The sequence below is a fragment of the Zea mays genome, chromosome 3 (genome assembly GCF_902167145.1).
Source record: "Zea mays cultivar B73 chromosome 3, Zm-B73-REFERENCE-NAM-5.0, whole genome shotgun sequence".
In the NCBI taxonomy this organism is placed as follows: Eukaryota; Viridiplantae; Streptophyta; class Magnoliopsida; order Poales; family Poaceae; genus Zea; species Zea mays.
In genome coordinates this window covers 16,311,268-16,326,982 of record NC_050098.1, presented here as the reverse complement: position 1 = coordinate 16,326,982, position 15,715 = coordinate 16,311,268, and the positions used below count along the sequence as shown (strand labels likewise).

The 15,715-nt window shown below is 42.3% G+C and overlaps 1 protein-coding gene across 2 annotated transcripts; it reads right to left on the bottom strand.

Annotated features, from left to right (window-relative positions):
* LOC100382529 (uncharacterized) lies at positions 1–15,561 on the bottom strand. 2 transcript variants are annotated; one of them, NM_001175266.1, is made up of 15 exons: positions 15,061–15,521; positions 13,285–13,425; positions 12,866–12,975; positions 12,136–12,247; positions 11,452–11,523; positions 10,782–10,873; positions 10,442–10,562; positions 9,931–10,053; positions 9,507–9,702; positions 9,233–9,420; positions 8,988–9,059; positions 7,791–7,889; positions 1,695–1,775; positions 777–834; positions 1–343 (listed from the first exon to the last, which is right to left on the bottom strand). In NM_001175266.1, exons 1-15 carry the CDS (start codon positions 15,448–15,450, stop codon positions 168–170), a joined length of 2,031 nt encoding a protein of 676 aa, NP_001168737.1. In that variant the 5' UTR covers positions 15,451–15,521; the 3' UTR covers positions 1–167. The 2 variants fall into 2 exon arrangements, with proteins under 2 accessions (NP_001168737.1, XP_035821860.1); XM_035965967.1 differs by lacking the exons at positions 1–343; positions 777–834; positions 1,695–1,775 and adding an exon at positions 901–1,694 and having other exon boundaries at positions 15,061–15,561.
* Between the last annotated feature and the right edge of the window lie 154 nt (positions 15,562–15,715).

The following is a 15,715-nucleotide window of genomic DNA, read 5'->3' as shown; positions in this document are numbered from 1 at the left end:
CCAGAACTTTGGCGTGTTAAACATCTTCTATAAATTTATTACGGTCCAAAAACTGCGCATTCTATACTATGCAAAAATAGAATAGGCCAATACACTCGAAAACTAGAAGCAAACTATAGCTGTCCTTGAGAGCACGGAATTTTTGTCATGAACACTTGAACAGCGTCTCACGAAGTAGGTTTGGGGAAGGCGAGATCCTTCAGTTGCTGTGGTTCTACAGCTGATGGTGCTTTGGTGAGTGCACACTGAGCAGTCGTGGTCTTGGGGAAAGCAATCACATCTCGGATCGAGCTCTCACCCGCCAAAAGCATCACCAACCGATCCAATCCATAGGCAATGCCTCCTGCAACAACATTCCAAATATACCAAAAAAATAAGAAAAAACAGCATAAGATATAAATAGCTCTATAATATTGGGATCGAACGTTACACTATCTCAGAATCAATTTACTGTCAGAAGGTGTATGTTGAGAAATACCCCGTTCTCGAATATTTGTCGTCCGCGAGCCCCTTTAGTTTTTGGACCGTAATAAATTTATAGAAGATGCTAAATTTATTTGTCGCAGAATACTCCGTTCTTCCAGAATATTTGAACTAAACCGCGACAAATAAAAAGGAACGGAGGGAGTATATGGAATTGCTCTAAAGGGGCTGCTATAATTTGAGTAGCAGTTCAGTGAAGAGAAAAAAACATAAAAGATAGTTCAGCAATCTAGCTATAAGGTAAAACTGAAGTACAATACTTGATGGAGTTTATTGTGATTGAACAGCCATACCATGTGGAGGAGCACCCATATCGAAGCATTCTAAAAGGTAGCCAAATTTCTCCTCTGCCTGCATTGGAAACAAGGAATAATATGTTAAAGATCACAAAATAATGAGCAACACCAAATACAGCATCATCATATTCTCCACGATCTTGAGCAAAACAAGAATAAAAAAACAGTTTCGAAGAAAGTTGCCAATTACAAATTTGGCCATCAAATTTGTAAACATATACAGTTATACGCCTACAACATGACTTTCGTTCTATTAACTTGAGCATCTAATAAAGCATGTTAAACAATATGAGGCTGCGAAACAATTAGTAACAGATGGGAGCATCTCGTTTAGACTTTCATGTTTCAACGATAAATGTTTGAATTCCCTGGGGCACAATAAATTGATGGGAGCCCACCTGAAGCTAGCATATTAAGTAGACAAATTGCCCAAACGAACATAATGTCAAGTTAACAGCAAACTCTTGGTGCCTAAACAGTTTTCAAGTATGCAGGCACATAAGTGGACTTAGATTTCACCTGAATTTAGAGGTACTACACCTGAATTGAACAATCAGTAAAATAAAACCATGGCCTTATGCCTGGTAGCATGCATATGTACCCACAAGGGGAAGGGAGGGCATAGAAAAGGGCATGTGTGATGAATTTATAAAAGAAAAAATAAACAAGGCATTATTTTAAGTATGCCTTGTTATGCTCTGAGTTAACAAAAGCAGGAGAAATGTAGGCATGTAGCAGACTCGCAAAAAAATAGCAGCCTAAGACATCTTTTTTTCAAAAGAAAATATAGCTGTGTTTTTAGTTTACCTAATAACACGATATATGAGTTGAGAACTGAAAGCATGATTGCTATCATAATGAGGGCAGTCCAGATCATATAAACTGTGAACAACGAGCCGATAGCTGAAGTCGTACCTGTTCAGGCGAGATACCAATGATCTCAAAAATTCTTTGTTGTACATCACTTTTGTAGATTCTCAAACTTCCCCCTCCAATCTAAAAGGACAAAATATAAAATGTTTTGTGTAATTTTCAACTCTCTACGTAATGAATCTCACAATCCTTACATATATTGTAGTAACACAGATATATCACATTTCATTGTCCCAGAAAGAGAGGACATTCACTCAGGCAAATCTACTGAAGTGGTTTAGCCTCTGTCAGGTCAAGGTTTAATGATACAATAAACATGTTTAGGTTTCAATCATGAAATATGTAAATATGTGTGTTTGTCTTTTTTTCTGAAACATATGCTGGAACCTGGATGATGCTGGCATGCACGTGAAGGTATGACAATTTATTAAGAAACTGTTATGGATCCTAGTTCATAGGGGGGGATAAACAGCGCCGAGAAGATGTTTGTTGTGCCCCTGGCCGCCGAGGATGGATCCCCGTCGACGTGAGCCACCCGCGCAGGGAGGAACTCGCCTCCAGAACAAGAGAGGTAAGAAGTGGTTGGAATTTCTGTTATTCCTTTCTCGTTTCGCACACGGTTACAGACTGTCCCTTTTATGTCTACCGGCCATAAGCCAAATTACTACAATCTACTGGCCATAAGCCCTATATTCCAACTGGATTACAACCAGAAAACAGCTGGCAAGCCAACACTACGGACTTACCGACTCAGTTATCACCAGGGATTGCCACACCTGCCCCCTCTTCAGATTGTGCATGTCCCCATGCATTAAGCTCAGGAAACATTTTGGCCACCACATTCCAGTCTTGCCAGGAAGTAGCTTCATCTTTCTTGGTAGTCCACTGAATCAGAACCTGAACAATGGCCTGATTCCCCTTCTTCACAAGACGCCTGTCCAGAATCTTAACGGGCTTCAACTCTCCTTGCTCCAAATTCAATGTAGTAGGCAATTCAGAGAAGACTGGTTGGTAATTAGGGGTAAACGGTTTTAACTGCAATACATGAAAAACTGGATGAATCGCAGCCCCATCAGGCAATTCCAATTCATAAGCCACGGACCCAATAACCTTCACGATCTTGAAGGGACCAAAATACCGAAAAGACAATTTAGGACATGATCGAAACACAACTGAATGCTGCACATATGGCTGTAACTTGAGCAACACCAACTCTCCCACTTGAAACTTTCGATTAGTCCTCAATTTATCAGCTTGTTGTTTCATCCTGTTCTGGGCTTTAGCCAGTTGCACTTTCAGCATCTCCATGTGACGTAGTCGAGTCTCCAGAAATTCAGACACCTGAGTCTCACTGGAAGTGTCTAAAGCTGGGGCAGCAGCCACTGGAGGCTCATAACCATACACCACCTTAAAAGGAGAACAACCCAATGATGTATGGTAGGAAGTATTATACCAGTACTCAGCTAAAGGCAACCAGGCTTTCCACTTAGAGGGTGAAGCATGCACGGAACATCTCAAGAACATCTCCAAACACTGGTTGACTCTTTCCGTTTGCCCATCTGTTTGGGGGTGGTAGGCAGTAGACATCAAAAGCTTGGTTTGCATCAAAGTAAACAACTGTTTCCAAAAGGCACTCGTAAACACTTTGTCCCTATCAGAGACAAAAGACAATGGCATGCCATGTAACTTACAAATGTTGTCTACTATCACTTGAGCCACTTGTTGTGCAGAAAATGGATGTTTCAGAGGAAAGAAGTGAGCATATTTAGAGAAACGATCCACCACCACCAAAATTGTAGTATAACCCTCAGATTTAGGTAAACCTTCCACAAAATCCATTGATATACCTTGCCATACCCCTTTAGGAATTGGTAAGGGTTGTAGCAGCCCACCCGGATGAACATGCTCACTTTTAGCTTTCTGACAGATAGCACACTGCTTCACAAAATTTGTAACATCCAATTTCAACCCTTTCCAATAGAAGGCCCTTTTAACTCTCTGATAAGTAGCTAGAATACCAGAATGACCTCCCAGCACACTGTCATGTAACACAGCAATGAGTTTAGTCCTGAGAGCAGAATTCTGACCCACTCAAATCTGGTCACCTCTCCTAATCAACCCTTGATGCAGAGAAAACCCATGCTCATTAGGACTCAGCACCGCCAATTGGATCAACAACTGTTGAGCCTCCTCATCGTCACATAGGAATTTAAAATTTCTTGCAACCATAAAGGTGTCACCTCAGCAACAGACTGCAATGCCAAAACATGTCCCATCCTAGACAAAGCATCAGCAGCCAAATTTTCCTTGCCTTGCCTATACACAATCTTAAACTGAAGACCCAGCAACTTGGACATAGCCTTTCCTTGCAAATCAGACTGTAATTGTTGCCCTTCTAAGAAACACAAACTCTTATGGTCTGTCTTGATAATAAACTCATTGTGCTGCAAGTATGTTCTCCATTTTTCCACGGCCATAATGAGAGCTAAAAATTCTTTCTCATAGATGGACAAGTACCTATTCTTTTCTGCCAAAGCTTTACTCAAAAAAGCAATAGGTTGGCCTTTCTGCATTAAGACTGCTCCCAGGCCACTATCACATGCATCTGTCTACACAGTAAATTGTGCAGTGAAATCAGGGAGAGCTAGAACAGGTGTACTCACCATAGCCTGTTTCAACTTCTCAAAAGCTGTGGTAGCCTCATCAGTCCATTGGAACTTATGCTTTTGCAGCAACTTAGTCAATGGTTTAGCAATAATACCATAATCCTTCACAAACTTCCTATAGTACCCAGTGAGACCAAGGAAAGCTCTTAACTCAGTGACTGAAATAGGGAGAGGCAACTTCCACATAGCATCAGTTTTACTAGGATCTGTAGAAACTCCTTCAGCTGAAACAATGTGTCCCAAATACACCAACTGAATTTGTACAAAATGACACTTGGATCTCTTGATGTAAAACTGATGTTCCCTCAAGGTGGACAACACTTGTTTTAAATGGCTCCAATGAGACTCCAAGGAAGGACTATAGATGAGAATATCATCAATGAAAACCAAGGCGAACTTTCTCAAGAAAGGGGCCAAAATCGAATTCATAGCACACTGAAATGTTGCAGGTGCATTGGTCAATCCAAATGGCATCACCTTAAACTGATAATGGCCATTACGAGTCTTAAAGGCTGTTTTAAACTCCTCTCCTTCCTTCATACGCACCTGATGATACCCAGCCTTTAAATCCAGACTAGAGAAAAACTTAGTACCACTCAACTCATCCAATATTTCATCAATCAAAGGCATAGGAAACCTATTCTTAATAGTTAAATCATTCAACTTCCTATAATCAACACAAAATCTCCATGTGCCATCTTTCTTCTTCACCAAAAGGACAGGTGATGCAAAAAGGCTCACACTGGGTTCAATCAAACCAGCAGCCAACAGTTCTGCCACCTGTCTCTCGATTTCATTTTTGTGAAATGGGGAATACCGATAAGGCTTAGAATTAACCGGAATATCTCCAGGCAACAAAGGCACAGCATGATCAAACATCCTAGCAGGTGGTAAAGTTTTGGGGTCTGCAAACACATCCCTGAACTCAGACAACAGTTCCTGCAACTGCACAGAAGTAGCAGTGGAGCACTCAACAGCTGGACAAAGTCCACCAGAGCTAAAGCCCATACTTCATTCCCTTTAAGCCACTTTGTCAGTTGCAGCACTGATAATTCCCCCACCTTCTCAGGAGTAGAAGCTATTACACCTTGCAACCTCACTTTAGCCCCCTTATGCCAGAACTCCAAGCCCAAGGCCTTGTGTTTCCAGTGATAAATCATAGGATCATAGTTCTGCAACCAATCAAATCCTAAGATAGCATCATAAGAACCCAACTCCAAGATTCTCATATTAGTGCTAAAAGAATGACCATTACACCACCATTCTATTGCAGGCACCATAGAATTACTCACCAACTCCTGACCATTAGCCACCTTCACCTTGACAGCAGGGCAACTGATAGATTGTAACCCCACTTGTTGCACAAAAGCAGAGTTAATAAAAGTAGCAGAACTGCCTGTGCCTACCAATAGCAAAAATGATTGATCCTTCACCAATGCTTGCAAACGAATACTCTGCATGCTTTCAGTACCAGAAATAGCCTGCAACGACAGTTTGCACGACTCATCCCCCAGCTGATCCTCTTGATCTAACTGCTGTAAAACCTCCTCACTAAGTTCTAACGACAAATCCTCAACAGACAGTGTATTCAATTGCATAAGACCTTTTCTTTTACACTTAGCAGCATGACCTGCATCATACTTCTCCCCACAAACAAAACATACACCATGAATCCTTCTATAATCCCTCAGTTGACGTTCTTTGAAGAGATCAGCACCCCCATCAATCTGCTTATGGTCAGGTTTATACTGCCCACCATTTCTGATGACAGACCCCCCCCCCCCCCCCCCCGAGGTCGACCTCTACCTTTCTCCAGAACTTCATAGTGCAACCTTGCCAATAGCACAGCACGATTCACCGTAGTTGCCACTTGACACAACACCGAACCCCGAATCTCAGATTTGAGACCCTTCACAAACTGTTGCACAAAGAAAATCTCATCCAACTTAGGATTGTGCATAGCAGTGGAATAACGTAACTCAACAAACTCTACATACTCATCCACTGAACCCGACTGCTGCAAATGAAGCAGATCATGCATGGCTTGGGGGTACTCATAAGAACCAAAAGTACTCACCACTGCAGCAGTAAACTGGCTCCAATTTCCCAGAGGTTGATTCAACTTGTAAACCTGCAGCCATTTCGCTGCCCTGCCTTCCATATGCATAGAAGCTGCCATCACCCACAGATATTCCTGAACATTATAGAGTAAAGTAATCTCTGCACTTAGCAAACCAAATAGAAGGATGATCGCCCTGAAATTTGGGAAACGGCAACTTCATCATGGACACACTTCCACCACCATCCTCCCGTCCATGACGATGTCCACCTGCACCATGATCATACACTGGACGTCGTCCACCATGACCAAACTCATCCATCTGGTGTAGAGAAGGTACCCCTCCAGACCCCGAATATGGTTCAGGAGAAGGTTCCCCAAACTGTTCCATCCGCTCAGCCATCCGTTCCAAAGTCAAGGCTGCCACCCTCTTCCCTGTTTCATCAATCTGTCACGCCATGACATCACGATCCTTGGCCGCTTGCTCTGTCATCGATGATGAAAGAGCTTGCTGACCCATCAGCTGTTGTTGATTGGTCTCCACCTTCTGCAACGCCGCAAACATCTTATCCCACCGAGTCTCATCCGACCGATTCGTCTCCGCCATCGCTTCCAACACGAAGCGCGTCTGCACCGAAGGACGCGCAGACGGAGCCGTGATGCCACCCCGATCAATAACGCTACGCGGAGAAGGAGAAGCCGTGCAGTCCCTGAACCGCCCACCAGAGCACAGGAAGACGCCGCCCAGGACGATGAATCTGATACCAACTGTTGTGCCCCTGACCGCCGAGGATGGATCCCCGTCGACGTGAGCCACCCGCGCAGGGAGGAACTCGCCTCCAGAACAAGAGAGGTAAGAAGTGGTTGGAATTTCTGTTATTCTTTTCTCGTTCGCACACGGTTACAGATTGTCCCTTTTATGTCTACCGTCCATAAGCCGAATTACTACTATCTACTGGCCATAAGCCCTATATTCCAACTGGATTACAACCAGAAAACAGCTGGCAAGTCAACACTACGGACTTACCGACTCAGTTATCACAAGGGATTGCCACAATGTTATGGATCATAGTTCATAGGGGGATAAACGGTGCCAGGAAGATAGCCGGGCAAAGTCGGCTTGGGTGGGACTAGACTATTGGAGAGATCTGGGACTAATTCTTCTTCATTCATTTTCCTTCTTAAGAATGTATGGCCCATCCTTATATAGACGGGAAGACTTCCCAAGTAACTGACTCAATCTTATCTAATCTAATCTTTATCCACTAATCCTAATCATGTGCCTATCCCTATGGGCCTCCATGCCCTGGGCTGCCGCCCCATGATAGAAACAACATACATGGAAAACATAAATAAGACAATATATCAAGCTGGCTTGCTTGCACACTCAGAAAGATAAAAAATGGGATGTACCTCCACACCATTGTAAATCATGTCATAAGCCAGAGCACGAGCTGATGGTAGATCGTCCATATCCTCGGGATTTGGTGCAGTGAAAGGATGATGTAGGGCCTGAGTTTATAAAGGCAGAAGAATGGGCAATACTCAGAGAACAAACACACAATGTTACTTCTAGGGCTTGCAAATTCTCAGTGTATTGGCCATAATTTCCCTCTAATTTCTAGCAAAGCTACACAGTTTCCATTTTCATATCATTTACAGATTCCGAATACTAAATCCAATAATATTGGGTATTCTGGTGGTTGAATGTGATAATCAACTCTTCCAAGTTCTGTTTATGGTGTAATGCAAAGTGTCAACACAGTAAAATAGCAGTCATTAAAAATAGCAAGTGTAAACATCTCTAAAACAATGTGATCATAAACCAAGGTTCAAGAAAGCGCTACGCGCTGAGCGCGCGCTAGGGTGGTGAAAAAGCTTAAGCGCAATTAATCGTGATTAAGTGTGCTTAAGCGTTTTTGTTAAAAAGGAGAAAAAGAAAAGACATGATATTGGGCCACCATGTAGGCCTGCAGCAACCCTTAACCCCCTCCTCTCCTCATGAGTCTACAGCCCACTAAGCCCACCTGCCAGGAGGCTCAACCCAAAACCCCTCTCCCGTGATGACCTAGTACATCTGCTGCCCCCTTCCACGCCCCACGCCGCCGCCCTGTGCTCTCCGCCTCCCTCTCCTGAAGCCTATCCTCCCCTTGTGCCGTGCGCTCTCTGCCTACCTCTCCCGAAGCCTCTCCTCCCTCGTGCGATCTTCGCCTCTCTTTCTACCGCGAAGCCGCTCCGCCTCTCTCTCACACCAATCCGCTGCCTGCAGCCATCGCCGCTCCGTCCGCGCTCTCTCTCTACCTCTCTCTCAAAGTCTCTCCTCTTCTCTCTCGTCGATTTGCTGCCTGCTGGATTGATGCCGGAGGTGTTCCTCCTCTTCCTCTCCCTCCTCTTCTCCCTTAAACATGCCGGATAGGCACGATTAAGCAGGGCCAGCGCTTAATTGCCCGCTTAGTAGGTAAGCGGTGCGCTGACCCTCTGCTCAGCGCTTAATCGCACGCCTAATCGTGTTTTCTTGAACCTTGTCATAAACAGTAAGTAATAGCCATTTCAGTTTTGGATATGCAGTCGTTCTTATAGTTCCCTGATCAAAGATTAAAAACAACTGACCTCGTATCTTTGCTCATCACTGTTCCATTGAAACATTGGAAAATCTGTCACCCAAAGAACTGAATGTGCAGACTGGCAAAATATAGAAAATGCAAAGGCAAATGTTAGGAGTATGAAGCACAAACAGAATCATCATAAAGAAATAGCAAATGATGGCAAAGAACAACATTTCATCGATGTGTCATGAGTAATGTATAAAGCATAACAGCAATAGGGATCATCATATTACTCAATTTGTGACTCACCGTGTCTATCACCTCTAGCTTATGAGCAATAAATAATCTTAACCGTCCAAGAATCTGATTAGCTGATGATTGTTCACCCAGTGCAAACAGGATAAGGTCACCCGTCTTTGTGTCCAGAAGTTCCATGAGCTGGTCTTTCTTTTCAGGTTTCAGACTCGATAACAGTGGACCGATTCCTTCAAGCTCCCCTGAGGAAGCAGATTATATACAAAACAATTGTTGAAGTGATGCCGCAAAATTGTCTAACCAAAGAACAAAGATTTCTCTATTTTACCATTCTCCATAACTTTGAGGAAAGGCAAGCCCTTGGCTCCAGCTTTGGAAGCTTCAGTGTAAACAGTTCCTTTCTTCAGGTCAGTGTTTGAAAAAACAGTGGCACCACCAGGAACACACAGTGCCTTTATTACGCCTCCACTTTCCAATGTATCAGCAAAAACCTTGAAGCTACTCCCCAAAAATACATCACTAACCTGCATTTAACAGAATAAGAAATGAGGGGATCAACTTTGCAACTAATAACAGGGAATGGAATTCTTAGCACAGGTTCAACATATATGCTACAAGGCAAAAGCAACATAAGATCAAAATAACAGGCCACTATCCAAAAAAAATATAACGTGTATTGTGGAGATAAGTTAACTGAACAAATCATTAATACGTTAATTTAAAATGTCTGCGGAAATATCACAAATCCTCACATCTTTCAGCTCCCAATCGAACCGGAGATCAGGCCTATCTGTCCCATAGCGATCCATTGCCTCTGCATATGTTAACCTTGGAAAAGGGTTTGGCAGCTTGATATCTCCTACCGCTTGAAAAACCTGTTATATGAATGCTTGCATCATTCACTAGTTTAACCACAAACAGTGATGCTAGTAAAGAAACAATAACATTTGCTGAACAATGTACTAAGATCTTCGCTTACCCTTATCAAATGTATAGCTACTTAACAAAATCAGCAGACAGAGTCACAGAACGTGTCATGTCTTTATAAAAAAACATGTGTTAACATTATTTGTGGCCTTATCAAATGTATAGCTACTTGACAAAATCAGCAGAAGTGTCATGTCTTTATAAAAAACATGTTTTAACATTATTTGTGGCTACCTTTCATGCATGCTTCCGCTGAGGGTCACAGGAGTGAGTACCCTCAGACACAATTCAATTGAGATAGGAAAGAAAGAGAAAAGTATATCAAAACCATCATACATGTCTCATTAAATCTTCATTCAACTTCAACATATCCTCCATAGATGTAAAAGCAACCTCCATATCAAGTTGTGTAAACTCTGGTTGCCTGTCCGCACGCAGATCTTCATCTCGGAAGCACCTATAAGAACCATGAAGTGCAGCTTTTCTGAGTAGTTAATTGGATTAAAAATAATATATAGGCCAACTGGATATGATCATATATGCTCATGCAATGAGATTATTGCCTATAATCTGGACAAGATGGAAACGGCTCTCAGTAAGCAACAAAATGAAAATCATGACTTGTAAGGAGGTAGAAAGGTAAAAGCACAAATACATCTAGAAAACAGCACAGTACCTTGCAATCTGATAATATTTTTCAAAACCAGAAACCATCAACATTTGCTTGAACAGCTGAGGGCTTTGAGGGAGAGCGTAGAATGTTCCTGGCTTCAGAGACCATATTGTAAGAAATCAGGGAACATATAGCAGTTATATTTGAAAAGGTAAGAAACACCACTGTCTTGCTATTAGACCTACTACAAACAGTCACTTGCAATAAAATTCTGATGCATGATAATGTGTACTTTAATACTTTATAGAGACTAATTTAACATATTATAGTAGAAGTTAGTAAAATGGAATAACAGTAGATAGCGATTGAACGCAGGGCATCCACACAAAAAACATCTAGGTAAGTCTTCCAGCAGAACAGTCTTCACACATAGAATAGACCAACTTTTCGAATCCAGCTGATCTTAAGAAATTTTCTCAAAGATTAAAAATAAGCAAGCATAAAGAAAAACAAAGAATGCAACTTAATACGCCTATTAAACTGTGATAAGAATATTTGATATCTTTTAGAAAGTTGCTTTGCAGTAAACCATCCAAATTCCAAACATGACATGAGGCATTAGATATTTCAAAGTTTAAAACAGTGGCAAAGGGCAAAAAGTGTTCTCTAAACAGAGAACAAAATAAGATAATGGTCCGTGAAGAAATAGAAAACTTGTACATAGTTTAATTACCTGAACTCTCGATGGTACAAGATAGTCCCGAGCACCTTCAGGTGTAGACTTGGACAAAACAGGAGTCTCAATCTACCTTGGAACATGTAACTTTTGATCAAACATAACATAAGGTTTTAAGTCAGGAAGTAGAAGGCGTTAAAAACTTAAAAGTTAGACTACTATTATAATCATTGTCGGTAAGGTGGCCTACTGTCCTATGCACTGCCTTAAATTTAATGAGTCATTGCTAGGTGATACAAGCAACAGAAGATGCCAGACAGTGAATGCATGATGGATCTATTTGACTAATTTTATCAACCCACACATACACAATCTTCATGAGACAATTTCCATTAGACTGTACTGCAAGTAATTCTATAATAAAAAATACTGCTGGTGACTGTCTTTACATGATGGTATAAAAATCAATGAAATTACATGATGTAATATAGAAGATGTTGGGAAAAAAAAGATAGAACCCTGAACCATCAAACCACAAGTTGAATTAGAGCCCTGATTTTATTTCCCATCTAGCACCACATCACAAGAGGATATATTGCAATTCAACAAAAAAATGGGGCCACTACAACGTATTCCATTCCTAAGTGAAAATAGGAAGTACGTATATGACAAGTAAAATATATTGGGCGGAAACTCAGACAAAACAATGGACAAGTGTAATAGTAGATATAACCAGCATACCTCAACAAATTCATGTTCATCCTCCAAGTAGCGGCGTATGAGTTTAACAACATTATGGCGCAACCGCAAGTTTGACTGCATTTGTGGACGACGCAAGTCCAACACTCTAAACCTACAGTATTCAACGGTAGAAAGTTACAGAAAAGCACTCATTATTTAAACTGGAAGATCATAAACACATTGTTTGAATAAAATTTGCATAAGTCCTGTAAGAAGAAAAGAACAACGACAAGTAGATCAACTTTAGGCAAATGGAATGCTCTAACTTCTACACGTATTAATATCTAGCACAGAACAAGAAGCAAATTACAGCCAATCAAAAGAAATATAGTACAATGGAATCCAATTGTTCATTTTAGGTTTTTAGTTAGCCAAACTTCTCTGAATAGTTATACCTATATACGTATAACAAACTTCCCTGATGTCAGTGCATACCATTCCCAAGGCTATGTGCAGCTTTGTGGTCATGTATGCATGACTTTCAGAGTGCAATAATGTATAATATTATGCTAAAACAAATGCCATGCACCCAATAGTTAACAAGTACCAGGTATGCTAGAATAAGTGATTGAAATTGTCTATGCTGCAATACATGGTTAGCAATATGTTTTAGCCAATATGCAATGCATGGTCACAAGCTGGCTAATTAGAGGAATTCTCCATGCTTAAAGCTGCTTACAAAAAAAATCCAGTGCACAAATTTTGAAAAGACAGATTGTAAATGTTTTACCTCAATCTAATTTCTTCTGGAAACTTCTCTTTTACAGTATCAGAAGTTGTAACTGGAAACGGCAGTGACCGAGTTACTGAGTTCAGCACTAGAACATGATGTGCCACAACCTTCAAGGTACCAACACGCAACATAGTTAAATGGTTATGTTGGTTTTGTATGAACACAAAAGAAAATAGAAAAGCTGATGGCACTCAGAGGAAAAGTACTTAAACTATGTATTCATAAAATGTGTTGTTCCTTATCCCATACACGTTCCATGACCAAAACATACTGAATGAAGGGAAATGGGGCTTCTTATAAACAGCAATACTTCTAAGTAGATTGTGTAATTATCGAATTCTAGCCATGAAAAGTCACCCGGCTTATTGCCTATTAATCCCAAAACAAGATAAGGTGTGACGGCTGCCAATCAATACCTCTATAGTCCCAGTCCTCATATCTGCATTGATGGCATCCACCGGGCGTGGCCGGATCACGCCTTCAACAGCAACCACTGACTCCACCCTCAGCTTGTTTACTATGTTGTAAACCTCTGGGTACTCTGGCAACACTGTCACCTACACTACACAGTATCATATAAAAACTCCAGCAATGATCTGATATAACAACATAAATATCAACAACCACAGCATGTACATAAATAGTCCTGTAAGAATTATTGTTATGACAGTCAATGCATAAGATTTTTACCATAAGCCAAGCATTCCATGAATCATATATGCCCGTAATAACAAAAGGTAAGCAGCTATAGAAGCACACATTTTCAGAGCAGAAGTCATTCAGACACAACTGTCAATCTGTCATGAAGCAACTACTGCTCAATTGCCCTTATGGCTTATGCTAGCTACAAGCAGTTGAGTCGCTTGGGCTGCAATCACTTATTTGGTGCAAGCGTGCAATCAAACCATCCAGAGCATCCAATTTATATCCATCGGTTTCATATGGAAATGGTTACATGTAAAATAGACACTAGGTTTCAGGTGGAAGGGTTTAAATACAAAATAACATTCACCATTAGATTTAGGGCAACGACTAATATGCAAACAGGTAATGGATATAAATTGGATGCTCTGGATGGTTTGATTGCACGCTTGCACCAAATAAGTGATTGCAGCCCAAGCGACTCAACTGCTTGTAGCTAGCATAAGCCATAAGGGCAATTGAGCAGTAGTTGGTCACCATCTGAGTTCGTTAACGCCTGAGAATCCATGGTCGTCACCGTCGTCCTAGGCTCCTAGCAGTCGGCGTAGTGTATGGCTGGTTATTTTAGGGTTTTATTTTTTTGCTAGTCTGCTAGTTGCTTTGTTGGGCTAGGACCTGGGGTTTGGTGCGCTGCCATGCTGGGCTTGGTGGCCGGCTTAGCCTCAACTCATTCATACAAACAGGACAGGTGTACACGTATGAAATACCCATAGGTAATCGGGTTCGGATTTTTGCTTCCCAAACCCATACCCGTTTACCCAATGGGTGGAGATTTTGTCCCATATCCATACCCATGGGGACAATTTTTGTCCCATACCCGTACCCTAATAGGGGAATTCCCCACGGGTTAGCGGGTATCGGGTCCCCATTGACATCTCTAGGTACTAGGTGCAAGCGTGTAAGCAGACTTTTTAGTCCATTAGATCTATATACAACAGTAAATACAATTGTGGTTTGTTAGGGGGTTTTTTATAAAGCTATATCAGATGGTGGTGGAAGGGTTTAAGTACTAAATATGACATACCGTTGGATCTAAATCTAACGGATCAAAATATATGCTTGCATGCTTACACCTAGTACCTGCTTGCATATTAGTCAACCCCTAGATCTAAATCGGATAAACCAGATTGTTTGCTTGCACGCTTGCACCAGTATAAGTGATTGCGTAGGATATTTTCCCGATGATGCTGGGGGCCAAGTGCAACGTTTAACAGTACACAAATAATTTAGCAATGAAACAATTGTTCCAGATAACACACATCAAGCAACGGAGGGTTTAGAGAGAATGTGAAATTAATATCGATTGCGGAGTTTGTCTTTACGGAAGCAGCAGCTACATCTATGTAGACACAACTAATCGATCACGAAACAATGTACTGTAGCATCTTGCAACCATTACAACCGTTATGGTCTACAGTCTACAGGCATACCGCCGGCAATACAGAAAGCTGATACTAATGCGGTCCTGACATGAGGACAAAACAACTCACCTGCACCATGCCGGAGCGGTCTCGAAGGGTGACGAAGGTGAGCCCGGCGTGCGCGCGGCGTAGCGCAACCCAGCCGCATAGCCTTACCCTGCGCCCAGCGTCCCCGGCGCCCAGCTCGCTGCACAGCGCATCCCTGGGCGGCCACTGCAGCGGCTGCAACCTCTCTACCTTCACACCAGCCGGGGCGGGCGCCGACACTTCCTCCGGCGGGGTCGCAGCCGCATCGGTGGCCGCCGCGGACACTAGGGTTCGGAACTGGGGCGCGGGGACAGAGGCCGAGGTGGAGGTGGTGGAGAGCGGGAGGAGGCGGCGGAGGTGCAAGGCGGATGGCCTGGGCTTTAGACGGGAGAGGAGGGACAAGGGCGAGGCGCGGAGGAGGGAGGAGGACATTGGGAACCGGAGAAGATAGCAAGCAGGGGAAGCGCACAGCGCAGTTTTGGACTGAACTAGACGAAGAGGCGAAGACGCCTTATCCACCCTCAGCACGAATCTTTACATTTTAGGGCTTTTCGGCTGCGTACAACGTTATTTCTATCTTACCTATTACCGAACCTATATTTTGGTTCCCGAGTATATTTTGATGGAATAGTTCTGTTCCAGATTCTGAGTATAGAATAACTATATTCTGTGTTTGACAATTAGAATAGAGTCGATT

Bases quoted from the DNA above. Each gene is read 5' to 3' on its own strand.
- LOC100382529 (NM_001175266.1), bottom strand. From the start codon at position 15,450: ATGTCCTCCTCCCTCCTCCGCGCCTCGCCCTTGTCCCTCCTCTCCCGT. The intron at 13,426-15,060 runs GTGAGTTGTTTT...TGTGTAGTGTAG, and splicing joins ACCGCTCCGGCATGGTGCAG to GTGACAGTGTTGCCAGAGTA. The intron at 9,060-9,232 runs GTGAGTCACAAA...ATATTTTGCCAG, and splicing joins AGCTAGAGGTGATAGACACG to TCTGCACATTCAGTTCTTTG.